Source organism: Myxine glutinosa, chromosome 13, assembly GCF_964187855.1.
Source record: "Myxine glutinosa chromosome 13, kmMyxGlut1.1, whole genome shotgun sequence".
NCBI classification, from domain to species: Eukaryota; Metazoa; Chordata; class Myxini; order Myxiniformes; family Myxinidae; genus Myxine; species Myxine glutinosa.
This window is the reverse complement of record NC_136273.1, coordinates 69,049,762-69,075,352: the sequence shown is the minus strand read 5'-3', so window position 1 is coordinate 69,075,352 and position 25,591 is coordinate 69,049,762. Positions and strand designations below refer to the sequence as shown.

Genomic DNA, 25,591 nt, shown 5'->3' with positions numbered 1-25,591 from the left:
CAGCAGAACATTCAGTGGTAGATAAATGATAGTCGTGATTTACAGTCATTTGAATTACATTTTAACACCCCTTGCATTGATAAACATTACATTTTCAACATGTGATATTCCTACTTGGAATAGTGACATCTATTTGCCTACATGACATACAATTACCTGCTGATATTAATACAGCATGAGTGAAAAAAATGTATCACAACTACACTCATGATCAGGGGATTGAGTTCAACCCCGGGAGATAGGGGGATCAGGGTAAGACAAATAATCTGATTATGTTACATATTAAGGGATTTTCTTTATTTACCTTTTAGGAAGCTTGTTAGTTTGGTATATAATGTTAAATGTCATCGACATATAACTATGTCATAGATATGAATATATACAAGGAGTAGCAGACTTGTTTGTTGGTTTAGTAGTTATATTGGCAATTGTTTTAGTGGTGGCTTGCTTGAAAGCCTTAGTGACGGTGTGTTTGAATAAGGTAACCAACAACACGATGATAACGCATGAAGTGACAAATGAGGAAAGAAATGTGGAACCAGAAAAGGAAGACTTTTATGGCGACATAAATACTGAGATTAAAAGATTAAATCAAGTGATGTTGCAAATGAATACAGTAGAATTAAGATAATGGCATAACGACAATGTTATGAGTTGTGTCAATTACAATATCAGTGAACTCATATCACCACGAGTGCCACACTGTTAAGGGAAAAAGAGGGAAAAGAAAAAGTGGAGAGGAATTATGGTAATAATACATTATGTTTAATTTGTTGGTTTGGGAAAATTGTTGTTGGGAATTAGGTATTCCCGTTTGTGATTGTAATCATATACAATTTATTTTCTTAGAGTAGTGCTAAAATACCTGCATGAGTTAATTTTTGAACTATATTAACCTGAAAGCAATTGTGGATGCTATTCTTAGTTTAGTAATAAAATACATACCTGATTGAATATTATTTGTGTGACGCATATAAATGAATATAACTTTTTGTGTTAAGGAAAAACAACAAATTGTTGAATGTGAAACTGTCGGAAGATATACATGATTATGCTGATTTCATGGTAAGATGCACCCTATCTGATCCAGTGTGTGCGGAAAGCAGATTCAGATGTGACTGAGCATAAAGATAAGACGAGATCACATTTTGGAGGGATTGCTAACGGAATTGGGAAGAAGTTCGAGAAAGAAAATTTGTGGCTAAAAAAATGAAGTTAATCGTGGCATACACCCTCTTTCTCAAAGAATGATGAAGACATTCTCCCGTGTAACTTGGAGATGAATGCTTACCTTCACCAAGGAAATTTATGTGACCATTTGCCTGGATCACACTGCAACATATGAAAGAAAGGCGATCACTTACTCTTGTTCGAAGACTTCGAACATTCACCACATCAGAAGTTGCAGGACAACGACATTTTACCTGCAACCTCTGTGAAATGCGGGGACATATGTTATTACTTCACCAACGTCCGGGGAACCAGCATGGAGCTGCAAAAAACGGCTGTGCCCTTGTCACAACAGCTGTGCACGATTCTGCTGGTTGCTCCTGGTAAGGACCATGAATGACCTGAACACCATGGTCCCAACATCAGTGTGGATGCATCCGGCATCCCTGTTCCACATCTTGCTGGCCAATCAACGTCACACCAATACTTGCTGCCCACTCACAATGAGGGAGGAGGCAAGTCGACTACAACTGGGTGAAGGCCTTGTTCAAGGAATCATTATGGTTCACAGCAAAAAAGTGGCAAGAATGCTACATGGAGAGAAGGGTCAGTCTATGACTCCGCAGTGTTACCACAACAGCGAAATCCTACACGAAGTAGTGCAGGAGCTATGAAGACATTAGGAGAAAATGTTTCATACCTGGATTCAAACACAAGTGATCAGCCCTTCCTTTCAAACAAAGTCAACATTTGTGTGGAGGCAAACGTTTTTTGCCAGATGGTGCAGATGCTTTACAAAACTTGAAAATGAAGTGAAATTGTTGTATCTTGGTGATGGTGAAGTGTTGTTTTGAAAATATATTTGTGATGCAAATGCAATAGATTGAACAATATGGAAGGAGTCAATGACCAACGAAATGTTTTGTGATTCTTGCAGGATGACGGTGTATGCCTAAGGGAATTTGATTACCAAAGTGATTGATTATTTACTTATACTTGTAATGATGTTTACTAGTAGTGATTGATTGTTTACTTATATTGATGTTTAGATTAATGGTTAATATAAACAAAAACAAAAAGATGAGGGAATTGTGGAAGTGTAACTCAGTGTAACGTATTGATTGGCCCTGGTAACTCATTGATTAAATCTGGTAACGAAGCAGAATGTGCATGAACATGATAATCTCTTGAAACACCTGGTCAAGGCCCCAGGCTAGAGCACCCTCCTACTGTGTAAATGGAAATCACAGCAGGAGGGGAGCGAGTTGATGCCAGGACTTGGTGCAATGCATGACCTCGGGGCATCAGCGGAGAAAGGATTAACGTTTCAGCGGACAGAGGATTAAGTCCAGTTCGTCCATATAAACTAGAGCAAACGTGGAGTCGAGAGGACTTGCTACGAGAGGCGCTGACCGAACGGGAGTGTCGGATGAACGAGAAGGACCAGCGAAAAGAGTTAACCTGATCCATTATATTATGCGGTATCATTTTGGTAATTGGAATGAAGTAAATACAGTTAATAAACTAGACCTTTTGTAAACCTGTGTGCGGTCATTGGAGTCCTGTGAGTCATACACAAAATTCTTCCACACGAGTTTGGACAAACTACCCAAATGGAAGCGTATGTGAGGACAATGTCCATTGTGGTAGGTTCATCAGTAATAGTTGCAGCCTCTAAAATGTATGGAAGAGCTGTGTTCTTCCTTAAATCCAAGGTTGCAGCGAATAAGGTGATAGAGAAAGGAATTGTTGTCGGAGGGTTGTTTGTCCAACTTTCGAGCCTTGGAACATGAATCATACTCTCCAACATGCCTCCCTTTATTGCCGGTCAGGGATGCCGTGAGCCTGCACAATGTCATATCTTGTCTTTTAAAAGTATCAATGGACGTCATATCTTGTCCATTGAACTGTACAATGACACAGAATTGGAGGGATCCTTGGTCATTCCGTTTGAAGGCAAGAATTATCAGGTCTTTTACATGACTAATGAGCCTTGTTGTCATATTTATAAGGCAAAGGATCACTTGAGAGCAGACTGTCCCACTGTCTTAAAGAAAGTGTCTGCTCTTTGGAGCCTTGAACAGCAAAAGGAAAATGGGAGTATCATTCCAGGTGTCAGTAAAGAAGTACCTGCTCCTCGATGTCCAGAAGGGTCGAAGGAAGAGGAACGTAGTACTTCAGAGGTTTCTGTGCTGTGTCCTGGCCCTAGCTTACCCTCAGACATAAATCAATGGCAGATGGTAAAGTTAGGGAAAGGGAAAAGAGCACAGAAGAGAAAATCGGAGCCAAAAGATGAGGGGAATGGTGATCATGTTGATACTTCTGAAGATACAACTGATAAGCACATGGCAAAACGATCAACAAAGTCGGGTGCTCTGAAAAAATAGAGATCGTTACAGAACCTGAACAAACGGAAGAAGAAATAGGTACTCATGCTCAAGTACCAGCTCATGAATGCGATCGGCTGACAAGTGCAGCTAATGACCTGCCAAAGAATGAACAGAGAAGCCAAAAATCTATAACCAAACCCAGTGCGGGAATGACGACCAATGATGACCGGTGACGTCTCCTGACTTGGCAGAGTTAGAGGAGACTGAGAGGTCTGTTGTGAAGATGGTACATCCCGCTGCACCGACAACAACTTCAAAGAAGTTTCGCAACAAGCCTATTGAAGCTACACCCACAGTGGAAGTTCTGCAAAGAAAAAACATCACCGAATGCTCAAATGAAACTGTGGAGTCCATTTCTGTTGAAGAAAGTATACTTAAAGAACCAATCATACAAGCAGCTGAGGTCATGCCTGTACAGATTGAGGTGTTGAGTACTTCCTCTGTATCCACAAGATGCGTAGAGAGGAAAGTCAACAGGCACGCCTCACGGGAAACACCTCAAATGGATGAACTCCTCGTTCCTTTAGAAGTAGCATCCTCAATTCCTACAGCTTTATCTAGTGGGGCAGCAATAACTGCACCAGTAACACCAGAGGAAGTTTTATCTGTGTTGCCAGAAGCCTCTGCTAAGCCTGTATTAAGTAACGGCAAGGTAGAGGGTGAGGCATCCAGGGAAAACAAAACATAGGGGAGAGACCATGAGATCACAGATAGTGACAACGAGGAGAGCATTGGGAATTGGGAAGATCAAGGAGCGATGATGACCTTTGAGTCGGAACTGCCTTCTGGGCATCTTTCTTGCATTGCTGGCAATGAAATTTTAGAGTTCCTTTTAAAAAGTTCACATCGTAGGAAGAAAGTTGAAACTGCCTTCAAAAGGTGGAAGGACTACAATTTATTTGTGCATTCTCCAGATGTACTGAGAAGAGAAGGACACAAAAGTAAGGCTTCAGGCTCGGCTGAACAAGTCCGAGGCAGGAAGTTTCTTTCACAATTGTTGCTCTCTGGGTCCAATAATGAACTGACTTAGGTTGGGGTTTTTTTCTACTTTATGACGAAGAATTCTTAATTATTGGAGGTGACTTTAACTGCACTCTCAATCCCTCCTTCGATCGCATGGGTCAAGAGCCGCACGGTCCTTCTGCTAAAGCTTTACCAGAAACAATAATACAGTTAAACCTGAGAGACATTTACACACAGTTAAACGCTAATGCTTGTTGCACTTTGTGGAATAGCCTCCCAGTTGCTGCTCCAGAGGCTCAAGAATGAAAAGAGGCTCCTTTGACTCTGGATTAATTTACAACTGCTCTACAGAGTCTGTCGTTAGATAGGTCCCCTGGAATTTATGGCCAATCTTGCAAGTTCTACAAAAAAAGTCTGGGATCTGATTGGACATGACTACCTAAATGTGGCGAAGGAAGAATTTGATGCAAGCCAAATGCCGCGGTCTTGGCATCGAGCAACCTTGGCTTTGATTCCAAAGGAGGGAGACTTGAGAGACAAGAGGAACTATCATCTGGTGTCGCTGTTATGTGTGGACTAAAAAAATAATGGCAAAAGTGTTGTCAAATCTTCTGGGACCTGTGTTGACAAAAATAGTGGTCTCTGACCAATCATATGCTGTCCCTGGCAGAACAATATATGACAATATACATTGTATCTGGTCAGGGACTTGATACACTTTGCGGACATGACTAAAGCTCAAATTGGGTTCCTCTCTTTAGATCAGGAGAAAGCATTTGACCGAGTGAACCAGGACTACATCTTTGAGACCTTGCTATCCTTCGGGTTAGGGAGGAGATATGCTTCGGACACTTTACACTTCTGCAGAGTGCCTCATTAAAGTTAATGGTTTCTTACTTGCACCTCTTCCTTTTGAGAGTGGAATAAGGCAAGGATGTCCTCTGTCTGGCCAGCTATATTCCCTGTGTATTGAGCCTTTTCTCTGTCTGATGAGGCGAAGGTTAACTGGCATCATGATACCGGGCTGTAATAGTCCCTTCTTTCTTTCTGCTTATGCTGATGATGTTCTCGTGTTTGCGGGAAGTGCAAGATACATGCAAACAGTTTATGACTATCAGCAAATCTACTCGGCAGCATCATCTGCTCAAATAAATTGGCAGAAGAGCTCACAAACTGGCTGGTCAGGTCTCACGTTCGACTGGAGCCAATTTGTTCTCGGATTTGCAATTTGTTCAGGGTGTCAGCATTAACTCACCTAACATTCGTTAAAGAGACCGTTGTATCTTTAACTTCCCCAACCTGCTAGCAAGGGGACAACCGGATGAACAACTATCGGGGACGCCTCTTCGCAGTGGTTGTACCCCCCAATGCAAGTTGGGGGCCAAATATTCCCCCATTCTTCCCTACTGGCCGGATTCGTCAGGGCAGCGTGGTCACTGTCAGATTGCCGATCGGTAACCATGGACCGGCCCTTCCCCTCTTGTCTGTCTCTGTCTCTCTCTTTCTCTAATACTGTCATGGCTGACTTTGTGAAGGCAGTGGTACACCATCCTGGAAGTGGGGAACATCGGGGTCGCTTCTGGAAGAGATCTATCGGCTGTCTCCGTGCTACGGGTTTTCTTGAGAGAACTGGCCGGGGCTATACAACAGCAACAGCAACAGCAACAGCAACAGCAACAGCAACAACAACAGCAACAACAACAACAACTGGTTGAACATCCATCTGAGGGATGGGACATTTTGTGATGCCATACTCTCCCTGTGTAGTCAGGTCGATCTGACAGTGTGTTGTCAGGTCGAACTCATACCTCTGCAACTGTCATACCAGCTCGCAATGATCATCCAAGACATACCAACAAATACATTTTTTAATATACGAGTTTATAGAATTAACGAGCAGAAGCCCATGGTAAAAGTACCACGATATAAAAAACAGAAAAAGGAATCCTTTTATTCTTGCACTGGTTTAAAGAACTTAAAATGGGAGATTGTATATTTCTTAACAGCAATGAAAATAAAAAGTTTGACAGCGGTCTGTTGCCTATACACCACCCAGATTCAATTTTTTCGAATTGAAAAATTTATAATTTTCCCGTATGTTTGGATTAATGTAAAGCAACTTTTACTTAATAATTTTTTGTCTCCGAGGAGCATTTCCATGTTTCAGCGTGGGACAGATAGAAAGACAGCATTAGTCTATTATTACCTCTGCCACCGAAGGTGAATGGAGGTTATGTTTTCACCCGAGTTTGTCTGTCGGTTTGTTTGGTTGTCTGTGAACAGAATATCTCAAAAAGTTGTGGGCCAATTCAGACAAAATTAAGTGGAGAGATTGAGTGTTTGACAAGAACTAATTGATTAGATTTTGGTGTGGATGTGGATCCAGATAAGACAATTTTTAAAGTGATTCTTCACCATTGAGAGATCGGGTTATAAAACCAATGTATAGCACATCTAAAAAGGTTGTGAACAAATTCGATGGAACTTGGTGGACAGGTTGGGTGTATCAAAAGGAAGAATTGATTCAATTTTGGTAAAGATTCGAATCTGAATCCGGATTAGAATTTTAAAAAGTGATTCTTCACTATTGAGCGCTAGGGCTAAAACCGATATATAGCACGATATTTCAAAAAGTTATGGATGGAATTCAGACAAACCTTGGTGGACAGGTTGGGTATGTTACAAGGACGAATCATTTCAATTTTGGAGAAGATCCGAATCCAGATCCAGATGCGAGATTAAAAAAAATTGGAAGTGATTCTTCTTTACACCTGTATGCCACAACCACGTTACACCTGTATGTTATGTATGAGGGCTGAAGCTCCGCACCCAGCTGTTTTCAAAAGATTATGTCATCCATCTTCGTCGGGATCCTGGGAATGTCCTTGTATTTAGATGACATAGTGGGGCATGGTCCCAACACCTCAGTACATGATGAACGCTTGGTCCAAGTTCTCCAGAAACTTGCCCAGCACAACCTAACACTGAATGGCAACAAATGTGTTTTTGCGGTGCCCGAAATATAATTTGTGGGATTTAAGCTGCCACCTCATGGGATTTCCCCTCTCCAGTCCTAAGTGGAAGCGATTCACCGCATCCCTGAGCCCCAGTCTGCTTCTCAGCCTGCCTCCTTCCTGGGCATGGCGGCCTACTACATAAGGTTCTTGCCAGAGTACTCAGCCATCACTGCACCATTACGTCAGCTTCTTAAGAAGGAAGTCTCCTGAAATTGGACCCCAACCTGTCAAACAGCCGTACATAGGTAGAAAACTCAGCTCACTACAGCCCCTCTTCTCACTCATTTTGACATCAACAGTGCCACATTGGTCACCTGTGATGTTTCGGCCATGGCATTGGGGGCTGTTCTGTCCCAGGTGCAGGATGGCTTGGAGAAATCCATAGCTTTCGCATCCCATGCTTTGAGCCCCATGAAGCAAAAACATATTCTGTAGGGGAGAGAGCGGCATTGGCGTGTGTATGGGCATGCGAACGCTGGCATCTGTGTCTGTATGGTCGGGCCTTTACCCTCAGGACAGATCACCAGGCACTCACGGCTTTGATGTCCACATCAGGCACAGGACACAAGCAACTCCGATTGTACAGGTGGTTGGACCAACTCCAGCGCAGTACAATTTCCAGCTTCAGTTCATCCCTGAGTGTCACAATAGAGTTGCAGACCACCTAGCCATATCAGTGATGGCAGCTCACACCAGTTCTGACCCAGAAGACACAGAGCAGGATCGAATCCAACTGTTGCATGGACCCCTCGATGATGTGGTGTCCTATCCAGAGATCCAGCGGGCATCTAAGGAGGACTCTCTTGTCTGTACCTTGCGTTCCTACATTACCGAGGGTTGACTGGCCCGAGTAGTGGACAAACTGATACCGTTTTCCAGGGTGAAAGACGAGCTATCCTGTTGGAATGATTTTTGTGTGGCACAAGGACACCGCACATTGGTGCCAAGTGTGCTGCATGCACTGGTGTTAAATATGGCTCACAATGGTCACTTGGGCGTGATCAAGGTGTGGTGGCCTGGCATTGACCATGACATTGAGACATTGGTAAAGGATTGTACAGGTTGTTTGATCAGTGGCAAAGCGGGACAGCTGTATCGCCTCCATTGCAGCCAGTTCCCTGCCCGTCTCATCCTTGGGAGCACCTGTAACAGGACAATTGTGGAGAAATTTTGGGGTATCGCTCACCAACAACGCTATCTGATGGTTGCATATGATTTATATTCCAAGTGGCCTGAGGTTGTTCCCGTGGTATCAGTCACCTCCCAGAACATTATCCACATCCTGGACACACTGATAGCTTGCTTGGGGTGCCACAGGTCATTACCATGGATAATGGCCACAGTTCATTTCAGCTGAGTTCACTACTTATCTCAGTGGTCAATGGAATTAAGCGTATCCACACGGATTATCACCCACAGGCCAATGGAGGGGTGGAAAGGTTTAACCAAATCCTCAAGAATGGAATTCAAGCACACTCAGCTCAAGGTTGTATGTTTTAAACAGTAATACTACAGCCCCTCAAGCAATACAGGGGAATTGAGCACACCACCTCACCAGCAACGTTAATGACGGGATGTGAGCTACTGCTGCCAATGCACAGGCTTCAACCCACAGGGACTTGCTCCTCCTCACCGGCTGCCGGCATTACCATACAACTGAGCCAGCGGCGCATGAAGCAATGGTTTGACAAAGTGCACACAGATCAAGGCTACCTGTGGCCCAGGCCCATGACGGGGTCAGAGTTAAGTATCCTCATTGGAAAAACAAGATGCAGTCATTCTGATCCTCCCCACTTCATTTCTGCCGACGGCTTGGACCAGTGACTTTTCAGCTTCAGGGTGGGTCTCAGTGGCACGCCAGCAGACGATGGAAAGTGGTGGTCCCTGTTGTGAAAATCAATCAAGTCCACAACTTTGTCCCATAGGTAGGTTTAATGATACATTTTCACTACAGTCCCTATAACCCAGCCTTTGAATACATCCAGCCAGATAAGAGGTCGTATGAGCCCCACTGATCCAGGTGATATGGCTGTGATAGGACTCGAACCCAGGGTGTCACTGCAACGGCCTCAGAGAGCCTGCCAACGCCCCAACCGTTTTTGGGATTTTGTGACCTCATTCCATACCTGAACTTGGTGGGAGAGGGGAGAAAATATTGTGTTCTTTCTTATGTGATATATTATTTCTAATTATGTTGTTGTTGTTGTTGAATTGCCGGATGTTGAGTGATTGCTGGGAAGTGACATGATGATGTAAAATGAAGAGGAATTGTGAGAGAGTGGGAGGATACACCATCTTAACGGAGTCGGAGATGTGTTGATGGATACGTGTCTGAGAATAAACGGACTTGTGCCTGCAATCAATGGCATTGCATAGCGTCTGTTGAGCGACATAACACGGACTTATATACTATCCTCGAATATGTGAAAGGATGCTAAAACATCATCCTTATTGTTCGGATTCATCCAAAAAGAAGTGGATGTGGTGATAAAAATCGGACGAAGTTTTAACGTTTAAAATCTCCAGCTGGAAAACAATACATTTATATGATGACGGAACAAATGAAAATGGAAGGTGGGAACGAATGTCCTCAGTGTTTGTTACCCACCTGCAGAAAGTTCCATCTTTGTTCGAACGCCTCTCTTATTTCGTCTCGGCGACCTTCCCCGTCCAGGACGCCACTCTAAAAATTGACGAAAATTATTATATTGCATATATATATACTGCATAAACGTCATTATCTCTCTCTTTCTCTCTCGTCTCCATGGCTTTCTGCCGTCTGCCTTTGTTCCTTATGCACCGCCACATATTTTAAGTTACAAACTCCAAACTAGGGGTACAAATACAATTGTATGTGGGGGTAACAAAGGCTATTTGGTTGCGGCCTCACACGAGGGTATGGGTGATCGGGGAGGCTGGAGGAGTTGTAAGTTATCTATGTAAATGTGTGCAGTGTCGCACCACCTGGTGGTTGAGGCAGAGGGTGTTACAATTTCCTTTCTTACCTGGGCAACACTGAGGTTAAAGCACTCTCCGCACGGGTAAATTTGTCCTCCCTCTCTTCTTCCACCCTCAACCTCCCCGACCCCCTCAACGGAGGAGCCTGTCAAAGCCCCCCCTTCAATATATATATATATATATATATATATATATATATACATATATATATACATATATATATACATATATATATATATACACACACACACACACACACACACACACACACACACACACACACACACACACACACACACACACACACACACACACACACAATACATCAGTCCTCTCCCTTCCCCTCTCCCCTCTGCCTTTGCGAAGACTGTGACGTTGACCTTTGACCTATTGGTACCCAAAACAGCTGGAAGGGTGCTTTATTACTGTGAGCATTTATGGCAGGGGCCCAAGCTGCCATACTTTGATACAACCCTGCTTTAATCGGCCATATAGCGATTAAAAGATTGACTTCCTTCAGTTCAGCGGTTTCAGAGAAGAATATTTTGAAGGTTTTTCTCTGGAATCCAATATGTTTTCCACAGGACACCACCGATGACATCTTCGTGATCAAACTTTTAAATCTTCAAATCAAACTTTAAGAGAAGAATTTTTATTAGGTTTTGTTCAAGCTAATATTGCTGCGAAACCACATGACCAATGACAATTTAGTTATCACCATTGTATCCCAATGGGTAGTCAATGATATACTTCAAGTTTTGGATCCATTGCTTCAGCAGTTTGAGAGAAGGTTTTTATTTTATTTAAAGTTTTTATGAAAAGTTTTACTTTCAATCCAACATGGCTGCCAGACCATATGACCCATGGTGTGTAAGTTTCAAACTATATTCTCTATGGCTGCTTGATCATATATGTGAAGTTTCGCATTGATCTGTTAGGTGGTTCTGGAGAAGATTATTTTGTTTTTTTTGTTTTAAATTTAGCGGCTACCAGACAACATGACCGATGAAATAATAAATCGAATAATCCATTCATATTGGGTCATATATCAAATATATAAAGTTTCAGATTTTTCAGGTAAGGATTTCGATTTAACCAATTATGCCTGGAATACGACCTCACCGATGACGTCATCATTATCACACTTTATACCCCATGGGGAGTTTATGACATACAGTCACGTGAAAAAGTAAGTACACCCCATGTAAAGTTTTGACTTTTTCAACATATTTCAACATACAGCTATTTGATCTTCATTTCAACAATATTGATAGATAAAGGTGATATAATATAACAAATATCATGAAACATTTACATTTTGTCGTCCATTGTATAATTTAAATAAACATAAATGCAAATTTTGCATGTGGAAAAAGTAAGTACACCCCGACATTTATCACTACTTCAAATACCTAAAATTAGAATGAGGTGCACCAGCTCAGGTGAAAATGATTAGAACATCGTTCGAGAGGATCTTGGAGGAACCTGTCTTATTTAAACCTCAGACATTTAATTTGGTTTGCTCTTTGTTGTTGGTGTGTGTGGCGTCACCATGCCTAGATCAAAAGAGCTCTATGAGGCCTTCAGAAAGAAGGTTACACATGCCAATGAGTCTGGGAAGGGATTTAACAAGATCTCAAAACAATTTGAAATCAATCATTCGACTGCCCGGAAGATCATCTACAAGTGGAGAAGATTCCAAACAACTGCCAACTTGTTCAGGCCAGGCCACCCCAGCAAGTTCAGCCTGAGAGCAGACCGCAAGATGCTGAAAGAAGTCTCTAAGAACCCCAGAATGTCATTACAGGACCTACAGGTAGCTCTTGCCACAGTTGATGTCAAAGTGCACGAGTCTACCTTTAGAAAGAGGCTGCACAAGTTTGATCTACATGGGAGGTGTGCCAGGAGGAAACCGTTGCTATCCAGAAAGAACATCAGGGCAAGACTAAAGTTTGCCAATGAACACCTCGGCAAAGACCAGCACTTCTGGAACAATGTGCTCTGGACAGATGAGTCAAAGGTAGAGCTATTTGGCCACAGTACCACAAGACATGTTTGGCAAAAACCAAAGACAGCATTTGACCAGAAGAACCTGATACCAACTGCAAAGCATGGTGGTGGAAATATTATGGTTTGGGGCAGCTTTGCTGCATCAGGGCCTGGGCAGCTCACCATCATATAATCCACTATGAATTCTTCATTGTACCAGAGGGTGCTTGAGGATAATGCGAGGCCATCTGTCGGAAAGTTGAAGCTCAACCGAAGGTGGACCTTGCAACATGACAATGACCCTAAACATACCAGTAAATCCACCAACGAATGGCTGAAAAGAAAGAAATGGAGGGTTCTGGAATGGCCAAGTCAAAGCCCGGATCTAAATCGCATTGAGATGTTGTGGGGGGATTTGAAACGAGCTGTGCATGCAGGAAACCCCTCAAACATTGCACAGCTGAAAGAATTCTGCATGGAGGAGTGGGCAAAAATTTCTCCTCGTCGATGTCAGAGACTGGTAGACAGTTATAAGAAATGCCTACTTGAGGTTGTTTCTGCCAAAGGGGGCAATACCACCTATTAGAGCCAAGGGTGTACTTACTTTTTCCACATGCGAAATTTGCGTTTATGTTCATTTAAATTATACAATGGACTACAAAATGTAAATGTTTCATTATATTTGTTGTATTATATCACCTTTATCTATCAATGTTGTTGAAATGAAGATCAAATAGCTGTATGTTGAAATATGTTGAAAAAGTCAAAACTTTACATGGGGTGTACTTACTTTTTCACGTGACTGTCAAGTTTCATTTATTTCGTTGAGCGGTTTCAGAGATGTCCAATTCTTTTTCCTTTAATCAAATATGACTGCTATACCATGTGACCTATGATGTCACATTTATCAGTAAAATCTGATCCAATGGGGAGTCCCTTCTATGTTTAATGTTTCGCGTCAATCGGACCGAGAGCTTGCCGAGAATTATTTTAAAGAAAATATATGGACGTGGGACCCACAGATACACAGACAGACACTGGAATTACAATAGTCTAACAACGCCTTCAGGGTGAGACTAAATAGTTAAGCCACAGCTTTGTTCTCATTTCCCAGAATCCTTTAAGACATCAGGCCCTACACTGGAGCCTTTAATTGATCTATGTTTTATACTGTATTAATATATTGTAGATTTTGTTGAATTTATGGCTAAACAAAGTGCAACAATGTTTGCAGATTATAAAATCGCTCCAATTCTGTGTTTATTGCGAATGATAACATGTCTGGCTTTGTAACAAATTTACACGATTATGAAATAGAGCAAGGTGGGGCAACACAGCATATGATTCATTTACTGTCCAATGGGATGGTGTAGAGATAGCATACTGACCCTTGAGCTGTTTGGTCTGGGTTTGATTTCCGACTCGACTATGAAAAAAAGGTTCCACGGTATCTTAACAAAGCATAGAAGACTTATCTCCAGCACTTTTAGCAATTCCATATTACTCTCCTGCCTAACTCCACAAAGTCCAATGCCAAAGTTGGGGTCCTGGTAGTCCATGACACAGGTCCATGATAGTGCCTGAAACATGGCCAGGATATGTAAAAACAACATTCCTGTAAGAGATGGACAGCAACCTCTGCATGAGCCTCAAGAGGAATGGACACAGCCAGGAAAAGGCTGGACATGACGGACGAAGATCCTGGATTCAGTTCATTCATCAATGATATAACCTTCTGAAGACTTTTAACATCAAGATGAGGCAGAGGCAGCTCGTGAAACCTGCAGTAGATTTAATTGAACTGGACCAGGTAGTAAGATAAGTGACCATAGACATTGTATGGGCGAGGAAGATTGGCAGCAGCTTACTGGCATCAAAATGGAAGGGGCACAGCATTTTTAATGACTGCAAACTTGTGTTGCGTGATCATAAGTGCAGAATGGAATGTGTCAGGCAACTCTATCGCTGTTCCCAACTTAGCATTCAAAAAACCCCGTGTATGTACGTACACGTACGTACGTACGTACACACACACACACACACACACACACACACACACACACACACACACACACACACACACACACACACACACACACACACAAAATGCCTGTACTTTATGCACACTCTATTAACCCCAATATTTCCTCAAGTCACCCAAATTATCACCATTAGCACAACTTGATGTACAATTTACATCCCTTTTACATCTACAGACATGGCATTTGACATGGGTGCTGGAAAACATTGGCTTACTCCTCTAATTGGTTCTACTACCGAGTTTCCCATAACTGCATGGGATTCTAAATGAGGTAGGGATGGAGGCAATTGAATTTTTTTTTTAAATGGCGTCCTCTGTCATCGAGCTGGCAATCTGGGAGCAACAATTCACATTTATTGCCACATCTCATGCAATTTAAATGCTCTAATGGCGGGTGTCAGCGGTCTAACCCAATCAGTTGTCAGCGGAGAATGAGCATATTGGGCTGATCATGATGATTTTACTCCAAGAGTACATACCCTGATTTAAGTCGTGTTGCTGTCCATCACTGGTCTGTGTGTCATTTACACCATCTACCATATAAACCACAATGTCAGTTTGTGTGTTTGTCCCTCTTCATAAGGACAATTTGAGTCGGGTTTTAAAGGCCAATCTTTTAACCCAAATGTGTGTTTACTGTGGTCTATTTTTGAGGATCATGAAACAGAAAATCAAATACTGCATTGGAGTCATCAGAAGGAACCAGAATAAGTAAAGAGCAAAGATGGAGTCATCAGGAGGAACCTGGATAGGATTCGGGTTTCAGCTGCTACTTCACAACCCTCAAACCCATCCAGGCACAGCCAAGTGAACCTTCCAGAAAATTTTCTGCAAGAATTCACTTGTCCTTGGACAGATAGATGAAGAAAGCAGATAAAATAGACTTGAAAATCGTTTTCCATGAAAGAGTAATTATGTATCTTTTATTGGAATTGTAGACGGTGGCTTGCAAACCGAGCCTCGAGGGCGGTGCACAGAATAATTTTTTTTTTATAACAAAAAATACAAGGTGCAGGAAGGTGAAATTCGGTGTACATGATGTGCAACATGCGCAGAGTAAAACGAGTGTTAGTTTACATCTGTATGTCTAATAAATAAAAAGATATAAACACACCTGACACTAGGCCGAGGCTTCAGACTTTGGCATGCTCACGAGGCTGCACCGTCGAAAAAACTGTTCCAACCCATCATTTTTGACGGGCTTTTTCTGTAATATATATATATATATATATATATATATATATATATATATATATATATATATATATATATATATATATATCTATATATATATATATATATATAAATGAGATAACATAGGCAAGTGCTGAGCCTGGGCTGTTTAGCAGAGTTTTGTGTTATTCCCATTGGAATGTCCTACCTTTGGCAGCTTCATGTATAGATAACAGGGATGTGGGAGGATAACAGGCAGAGGTGCAGTTAATGCAAGTGGAAAAAGTTATTTATGGATTAAAGTTCAGACACGAGGTGCTGGTTTGCTTTATCGTAATGAGAGGAAGAGCTGGATGAGAGTTTTAGAGCTGTTTATCTTTTTCCCAAAGCAAGAAAACACTTCAACATAAAGAGAATCCATCAAAAGCCTCTGTTACATGGATTTATTTGTCATATAGATTTGCAAGCGTTATTGTTGCACCAATGATGGTTTTGTTATCTGAAATATAGTTTGGTGAAAATGTATTCAAAAGCGTCACTACCTTCGAGGGGAAGAAGGGAAGGCAAGGAGGTGTGATAAATTAAACAGAGGCAAAGCAATGAGTGGACTATGACTATGAGTGGACTCGTCCTCCAACGCACAAGCTCATCCTTTGCCATGGCAAATGGGACATGATGCAATATTTAATATCTCAGGGGCGTTTTCCAAACAAGATCAAGACTCGTAGAAGAGTGAGGTGACAGGGTGTTGAAAGGAAATGTACTGAAAGAGGGACAGTGGGGTCACAGTTGGACACACCAGGCAAGGGAATGAATGAACAATGAAAGAAAGAGCGAGAGAGAAAGGAATGAAATACAGAAACCTTCAAGTAAGAGAGTCGAGGTAAACTTTATTGACGATCCTGATATATCCTTATGTAAAAAAATCTCATTTAAATTTTGTAACCAACTTTTTTTGTGAACTCCCTCACTCTCTTCAATCCCACTCCTCCCTCCAGGTCTTTAAAACAGCTGTTCACCAACATCTCTTATGTTCCGCCATCCAAAACCTTGATCTCTTCTACCCCCGTTAATTCACCCCAGATCCACTTTTTTTTAAATACCGACTTCTTTCCTGGAAGTGCCTCCTCCCCCCAAGCCCCCTCCCCCCTCCGCCCCCCCCCCCCCCCACAGATCCTCCGTTGTCCCTGTTCTCTGCTGTTGCACTTGTGTGCTTCCCTCTCTCTCCCCATCTTGTCTCCCGCTCCCTTTATTGTACGTTTTGTGTGCCCGTTTTTTGGGGGGAATTGATGTTAGCTCTTACACGAGCCTCGATCTTGTATACAAAAAAAATTTAAAAATCATATATATTTCATTAATGTCTCTTGGGTTTGGAAGCCGAAAGATTAGTGCCAATAAAACTACCAATTAACTTAGTTCTCTAATAAATAAATAGATTTGATTCCGAGGACAAATAAAGAGCCTCGTCACACAAAACCCACTGCTGAGTGATATATTAGGATCTTCAATAAAGTCTGGTCTGCAGTCCTCCACTTCATGGTGAAACCATCACTAATAATCTTAATAATCAAAATGGAAAATCCATTCTTAACAGGATGAGGGATCTCACTTTGCAGGATCCCAGAAATGGTCTTGTGTCGTTCCTCGATTTGCACTCCACCATCAGACTCTGTGAAAGTTTCACTCGTGTGCTGCGGCATCTTTTTCAGCGCCTTCTGCCACCGGTCTCGCCCAGGTCTTGCCACCTTGACACCGCTGTCCAAGCTCGTAATATCCTGACCAACGCATGACAGGTTTGGATTGTGTTTTTGGTGTAGCTTTGAAATAAACCAGATACAGTACTACTGAAGTTTGCATTTGCATTCTAATAACATGTTGTTTAGAGACTGTGCGTGCTCAAATAAAAATTACCATCTTTTTTAAACACTTCCATCACTATATTGCAAGTAACCGGAGTTTTGGTCATTGCATGCTGAGGAAGATGAAGTTGGCGTGTAGGTGCGTCACTACAATTGAGGAAGGACAAAGAGCTTTTCAAACAGTATGCACAGGTAAGATTAAAGGTATTCACTCTTTCTTCCTTTCTTACCTGTTTATCACTCTTTTACTTTATCTCTCTTTTTTCACATTTACACCTCTACCCTCACCCCATTTCGGCTCCTTAATGGCCGTCTTGTGTTGCAATTTCCCACCATGCTGACCTGGCTTTGCAGCATTCAAGAATAACTGGAAGTTATTACCCTGCGCTTGCAAAGTGAAAAGCAGGGTTTGGCATTCAGGTGCGTACGAGTGGTGTACGAATGGCGTACGTGCGTAAGGGTCTGCATTTAAAAAAATCATTTTCTCGGCAACCGTTGATCTGATTGAAGTGAAATTTTACCACAGGAGCGGCTCCTCCTGTAGAACTTTTAAAATAATTATGACGTCATAGGTCAAGTGGTACAGGCACAATCTTGGAAAAATCGAAAAAAGGTCGCACCTCTATATCTCCGAAATCGCTCCATGGAAAAAATTGAAACATGGCTCATTGTCAATTACTCTCCTTGGGGGATAAGATATGCTTCTGATGTCATCGGTACCTTAATTATGACGTCATAAATCGACAAGTACAACGCTTGATTCAATCAGTATGTTTTTTTTCTCTGCAATTTTTGGTCCGATCGACAAAATTTTCACCATAGGAGGGCCTCCTCCTGTGGAATATTTTAATGATAATTATGACACCATAGTCACGTGGTACAGACACCATCTTGGAAAAACTTCGCCCCTCTATCTCTGAAACCGCTCCATGGAAAAAATTGAGACCTGGCTCATTGTCAACTACTCCACATTAGTCAGGGCCCTTAGAGATATTTTGGGGCCGTTTGGTTCAAATTCTTCCAAAAGCACCAAATTTGGCCCAGATGTTGCCCATGCCATACTCTTTCGATTTTTGACGGGCGCCAAGACGGGCGCCCCCCCCCCCCCCGGGGGCCCCATATTGGCGAAATACTAAATGGCCGCCACCCGGATTAGAGGAAAATCAGTTAAATAACTAAAAGGGTTGGAATCATGTATGATACCACTTTTCAGGGGTTTTCGAGGTCGAAGAATCCAATTATGATGTTAGTTTGATGATTCGAGGTCAAGGTCAACCCTCAAGGTCATCTTAAAGGTCATTTTTGAGTCAAACATGTCGGTTTTTGAGTTTTTTGTCAAGATTTACGCGAGGTTCACCATTTTGTGTTTCTGGGTTGGGTAATCGAACTCTGACCTTATTTTTGACAATTAGAGGAAATATTTACATGTCTATTTCCTAATTTTCAGGCATATGCAGTTCATCAGTCTAATTACAAAGGTACGGATTTTGATGTTTTATGAACTGTATGCCATATCCTTGTGTTTAACTTTTGTGCGATCATGATCCGGGTTCATGTATACATGATTGTATACGTCGTAAATATGACGTCATAGGTCATGTGACCTGGCGGCCATATTGGATTTTATGAAAACCTTAAAAATGGATCCCTGCCTTCATTTTTCGATCGATTCATTTTGAACTTTGACCACTTATAGTACGCCATGTGATTGGATGCATATCCTAATTATGACGTCATAGGTCAGCTGACATGGCGGGATGGACCGGTACGGTCCCCGGATCATACCGCCCTTGGCGCCCGTCAAAAATCGAAAGAGTATGGCATGGGCAACATCTGCGCCAAATTTGATGCTTTTGGAAGAATTTGAACCAAAATATCCCTAAGGGCCCTGACTACATGGGGAATAAGATATGTTAATGATGATATCATCGGTGCCTTCATCATGACGTCATAATTCGACAAATACAACACTTATCTGATCATTATGAATTTTTTTCTCAGCAACTGTTGGTCTGATGGACACGAAATTTTCACCATAGGAGCGCCTCCTCCTGTAGAATATTTTAATGATAGTCATGACATCATAGGTCATGTAGTACAGGCCCCATTTGGAAAAAACGAAAAAAGTTGCACCTCTATATCTCCAAAACGGCTCTATGGAAAAAAATTGAAACGTGCCTCATTGTAAAGAACTCCATATGGGGAATAGGTGTTGTCAACGATGACGTCATTGGTGCCTTAATTATGATGTCATAATTCGACAGGGACAATGCTAAGTCTGATCAGTTATCTTATGTTATCTGACTAGGATCTTAATTAGGGTGGCCGAGCTTACCGCTGGTGCATTCCGGACTTGATGAGCCAATCAATTGGGGAACAATTGGGGAATTATAACCTCCCAGTATAACTTATGTACGAACAGTGCTGGATCAATTGGGAAATGAACATGGACAGATTGAAAGATTATTAAGTTAAACACGAGGGATTTATTATTCACAAACCAAGGATAAAGGCGAAATGCAGGATCATGCAGGAGGAGGAACTCAAAGAACTTTAATGTCAACAAGCAATCAAATGAACGTAAAAGGGGGGGAGGGAAAATTCAAAAAAAATCTACATGCAATCACAGCAAAGAAGCATGCAGTGATATACAGTGCCTTCAGAAAGTATTCACACCCCTTGACTTTTTCCACATTTTGTTGTGTTACCGCCTGAATTTAAAGTTGATTAAATTGATATTTCTTTGTCACTGATATAGACATAACCCCATAATGGTTATGGGGTTATGTCTATGGTTATATGGGGTATGTTACCCCATAATGTCAAAGTGGATTATTTTTTTGGGAAATTTTTACAAAAAGAAAAAAAAAGATTATAATTTAATATCTAATATCTAATTTAATCTAATTTACATAAGTATTGAACCCCCTGAGTATCTAATATTTTATCTAATTTACTATCTAATTTTTATCTAATTTATCTAATTTACATAAGTATTCTAATTTACATATCTAATTTACATAAGTATTATATCTAATTTACATATATATAATTTCACTATCTAATTTATATTATGCCAAATAACTCCATATGGAAAAATTACCCATGAGGAGAGGGTAATTTACATAAGTATTCAACCATAATTTACATAAGTATTCTAATTTTATCTAATTTAATTAGTTTACATAAGTATTCTTATGTAAACTAATATCTACTTTATATAAGTATTCAACCCCCTGAGTCAATACTTCGTAGAATCGCCTTTGGCAGTGATTATAGCTTCGAGTCTTTTTGGTTATGCCTGTACCAGCTTTTTGGAAATGGAATAACTTCTTGGAATGATGTAATTATGGAAATGGACACAGTTCACTGGTAATTCCCTACTTGTCGTTAAAGGCGGCAAAAAGGGTTGGCGTCAGGAAGGGCATCCGGCCGTAAAACATTGCTTCAAAAAGGGGACCGAAAAACAACAACAACCACGGTTCCCGAAAAAGGCCAACCCCCGCTTGCGGGGAAAAATGTCCTCTAAAGGTGGTTTTATACAGGAGTGTTGCCCACACCTTATCCGGATGAAATAGGTTAAGAAACGAATCGGCATAAAAGAATAAGTGAATCACACCTAAATTTCCCTTAAACAGGGCATTGTGTTTCTGACGACGAAAAAATGGAAACCCTTGTTTAGGCTGTAAACGGGAAAAAATTGTAGGGGGGCCGGATGAAGGGGGCCCTACACTTAATATTGCCCCGGGGCGCATTCTGTCTCTTGGTGACCCTAGGTATGGGGGAAACGTACCAAGGAAATATACTCAGTTTAGCTAGTTACAGTCAGTTTAGTCATATATTTATAGCTTATACATACATATGGATGGCCTCAACATACACAAAACATGACTCGATCCCTCTGGTGAAACGCAGGCAGAGTGTAAGCAGCATACTTGATCGAGGCCTGAACATGGAGGTGTTATAATAAACCTGTGTAAAAAATTATTCTAACAACAGGTGCACGTATAAACATGTTAGTAATGACATTTATGTTGATGACAAAAATCACGATGTACAACCTCAACAAACCATATTACTCGATCGCTCCCGGGAAAAAAAAGGTGTGCAAGTACAACACCCGATCAGGTCTGAAGGCCGATTATCAGATTTTTCGTGACCTCCGCCACCAAAGGTGGACAGAGGTTATACAACACCCCTATCTGTTTGTCTGTCCGTTTGTCTGTGAACAAAATATCTCAAAAAGTTGTGGACGGTTTCGGACGAGATTTGGAAACATTTCGTTCACATTAATACGAAACAGAGGTATGTGACAAGGACGAAATGATTCGATTTTGGTGAAGATCGGGATTCGGATCCGGCTACTAGAATTTTTAAGTGATTCTTCACCATTGGGAGATCGGGCCAAAAACTATACATAGCAGGATATCTCAAAAAGTTATGGACGGATTTGGACGAAACTTGTTGGACAGGTTGTGTGTCTGACAAGGAAGAATCGATTCAATTTTGGTGAAGATCCGGATCCAGATGCAGCTAGTAGAATCTTTTAAATGATTCTTCACCATTGAGTGATATGGCCAACCAGGCGGAGGTGTGCTCTCTACTGAGTGCCGTTCTAGTTTTTTAATCCAAACATAGCCCTCGACCTTCCTCTGAATGAAAGAGGAGGCCATGCAAAGTAACAGGGCTAGGGGGGAGAGAGAGGGAAGAAGGGGAGGGGAAAAGGGAGAGGGTGGGGAGCAGGGAGGAGGAGTGGAGTAGGGAGGGGAAAGGGGTTGGGGAGAGACAGAGAAGGGTGGGGAGGGGGGGGGAGTGGTGGGGTAGGGGGGGGGAAATCGGAGGGGCGAGAAAAGAGGGGGAAGATTGACGAGGGGAAGGGGGGAGGGGAGGGGAAGGCAGCGTGAGCGGAGGAGAAGGGCAGGGAATGCAGCATGATGAGAGGGGAAGGAAAGACAAAGTGAGGAGAAGGGAAGTGAAGGCAGTATGAAGAGAGGGGAAGCTAAGTCCGGGCGAGGATTGAAAAAGCAAAGGCAGGGTGAGGGGAGGGGAAGCGAAGGCAGCATGAGGAGAGGGGAAGCAAAGGCAGGGTGAGGATTGAAAAAGCAAAGGTAGTGTGAGGAGGGGGAAGCAAAGGCAGGGTGAGGATTGAAAAAGCAAAGGTAGTGTGAGGAGGGGGAAGCAAAGGCAGTGTGAGGAGAGGGGAAGCGAAGGCAGTGTGAGCGGAGGGGAAGCAAAGGTAGTGTGAGGAGAGGGGGAGCAAAGGTAGTGTGAGGAGAGGGGAAGCAAAGGTAGTGTGAGGAGAGGGGGAGCAAAGGTAGTGTGAGGAGAGGGGAAGCAAAGGTAGTGTGAGGAGAGGGGAAGCAAAGGCAGTGTGAGGAGAGGGGAAGCGATGGCAGCGTGAGCAGAGGAGAAGGGAAGGGAATGCAGCATGATGAGAGGGGAAGCAAAGGCAGGGTGAGGAGAGGGGAAGCGAAGGTAGTGTGAGGAGAGGGGAAGCAAAGGCAGTGTGAGGAGAGGGGAAGCGATGGCAGCATGAGCGGAGGAGAAGGGGAGGGAATGCAGCATGATGAGAGGGGAAGCAAAGGCAGGGTGAGGAGAGGGGAAGCGAAGGCAGCATGAGGAGAGGGGAAGCGAATGCAGTGTGAGGATTGAAAAAGCAAAGGCAGTGTGAGGAGAGGGGAAGCGAAGTCCGGGCGAGGATTGAAAAAGCAAAGGCAGGGTGAGGAGAGGGGAAGCGTAGGCAGCATGAGGAGAGGGGAAGCAAAGGCAGCATGAGGAGAGGGGAAGCGAAGGCAGTGTGAGGAGAGGGGAAGCAAAGGCAGCGTGAGGAGAGGGGAAGCGAAGGCAGTGTGAGGAGAGGGGAAGTGAAGGCAGCGTGAAGAGAGGGGAAGCAAAGGCAGTGTGAGGAGAGGGGAAGCGAAGGCAGCGTGAGGAGAGGGGAAGCGAAGGCAGTGTGAGGAGAGGGGAAGTGAAGGCAGCGTGAGGGGAGGGGAAGCAAAGGCAGCGTGAGGAGAGGGGAAGTGAAGGCAGCGTGAGGAGAGGGGAAGTGAAGGCAGCGTGAGGAGAGGGGAAGCAAAGGCAGTGTGAGGAGAGGGGAAGCGAAGGCAGCGTGAGGAGAGGGCAAGCGAAGGCAGTGTGAGGAGAGGGGAAGCAAAGGTAGTGTGAGGAGGGGGAAGCAAAGGCAGTGTGAGAAGAGGGGAAGCGAAGGCAGCGTGAGGAGAGGGGAAGCGAAGGCAGTGTGAGGAGAGGGGAAGTGAAGGCAGCGTGAGGAGAGGGGAAGCAAAGGCAGCATGAGGAGAGGGGAAGCGAAGGCAGCGTGAGGAGAGGGGAAGCAAAGGCAGCGTGAGAAGAGGGGAAGCGAAGGCAGTGTGAGGAGAGGGGAAGTGAAGGCAGCGTGAGGAGAGGGGAAGTGAAGGCAGCGTGAGGAGAGGGGAAGCAAAGGCAGCGTGAGAAGAGGGGAAGCAAAGGCAGCGTGAGAAGAGGGGAAGTGAAGGCAGCGTGAGGAGAGGGGAAGTGAAGGCAGCGTGAGGAGAGGGGAAGCAAAGGCAGCGTGAGGAGAGGGGAAGTGAAGGCAGCGTGAGGAGAGGGGAAGCAAAGGCAGCATGAGGAGAGGGGAAGTGAAGGCAGTGTGAGGATTGAAAAAGCAAAGGTAGTGTGAGGAGAGGGGAAGCAAAGGCAGTGTGAGGAGAGGGGAAGCAAAGGTAGTGTGAGGAGAGGGGAAGCAAAGGCAGTGTGAGGAGAGGGGAAGCAAAGGCAGGGTGAGGATTGAAAAAGCAAAGGTAGTGTGAGGAGAGGGGAAGCAAAGGCAGTGTGAGGAGAGGGGAAGTGAAGGCAGTGTGAGAAGAGGGGAAGCAAAGGCAGCATGAGGAGAGGGGAAGCGAAGGCAGCGTGAGGAGAGGGGAAGCAAAGGCAGCGTGAGGAGAGGGGAAGCAAAGGCAGCGTGAGAAGAGGGGAAGCGAATTATATAAACTAGGGCATGCCCGTACTATATATATAGGACGTGCCCGTAAGTGCGTGATGTTACCGTACAATGAATGTATCGTCCCGACGCCGCAGCTCGGATGGCGCTGCAGTTAATCGGGCCCCCAAATTCCTCATCGACGATAACTAAACAATATATTATATGAATCGCACCGTACATACCTCCTTCTAGATCTTGTTCTTGTCTTGATATACTCACTCAGGCTCACTCTATCACGACTGAGTCCTCCCAGCTCCTCCAAATGGCGCCCGCTAGCCGCTACGTAAGTCCGGAAGTGACGTCCTCATTTGACTGTCCGGAAGGTCGCAAATCGCAGTTACGATGAATCGCAAATTAGTTTTAATTAGTTTTAAAACATAGTTTAACGGCAACATAGTTTGCCGACGGGAAATAAATGAATACACTCTCAAATGTGCCATCCGAGGCAGAGTCTGTTCGCCACGTTCGGCACACGTGATAGCTCGCTGCTCTCTGATTGGTTGAATCGTTTTTTGGACATAGCTCGGTAACTACTTCTGCGATTAATTTAAAACCTTGAAAAGGCACATCCTCGGGTCCCCAGCAATATACCTGGCAAGTTTCAAGTATATCGGACCGGTAGTTGTCGAGAAACAGCGGTCACAGACAAACATACATACAAACATACAAACATACAAACATACAAACATACAAACATACACACAGAGATTGCTGGAATTATAGATAGATAGCGAGTTGTTTCCTTTTTGGATAAATGGCCACATACATGTATTTAACTGTTAGTTTTGATATACTGTATGAACTTGAGTTTTAAAGTTTTTCTTAATTCCTCCTTTTATTCATTCTATATTGCAGGCAAAGATATGTCAAAAATGTATTGTTTACCGGAACAATTGTTTCTGTGCTTGCACAAGGGTCGGGTGCATCCAGGCTTGTCTTTTGTCCTGCAACTCCTTCACCATTTTTCTGGTGTTGGTTCATTGGTTCCTAAAAAAAGGCACACTAATCACATCAGTCACCACAATGTCAAACAGGATTATTGAGAACCGCTCACACCTGGCGTGTGTTCA

At 43.1% G+C, this 25,591-nt stretch overlaps 1 protein-coding gene across 2 annotated transcripts in view; it reads right to left on the bottom strand.

Annotated features, from left to right (window-relative positions):
- LOC137439008 (phospholipase D1) overlaps positions 1–25,591 on the bottom strand; it is a 141,924-nt gene that overhangs the window by 49,355 nt on the left and 66,978 nt on the right. For both annotated transcript variants that reach the window (XM_068134568.2, XM_068134569.2), the window contains exons 14-16: positions 25,407–25,508; positions 17,311–17,476; positions 10,149–10,223 (exon numbers count right to left, since the gene is read on the bottom strand). In XM_068134568.2, coding sequence (XP_067990669.2) covers positions 10,149–10,223; positions 17,311–17,476; positions 25,407–25,508 — 343 coding nt within the window. The remainder of the gene's footprint in view (positions 1–10,148; positions 10,224–17,310; positions 17,477–25,406; positions 25,509–25,591) is intronic.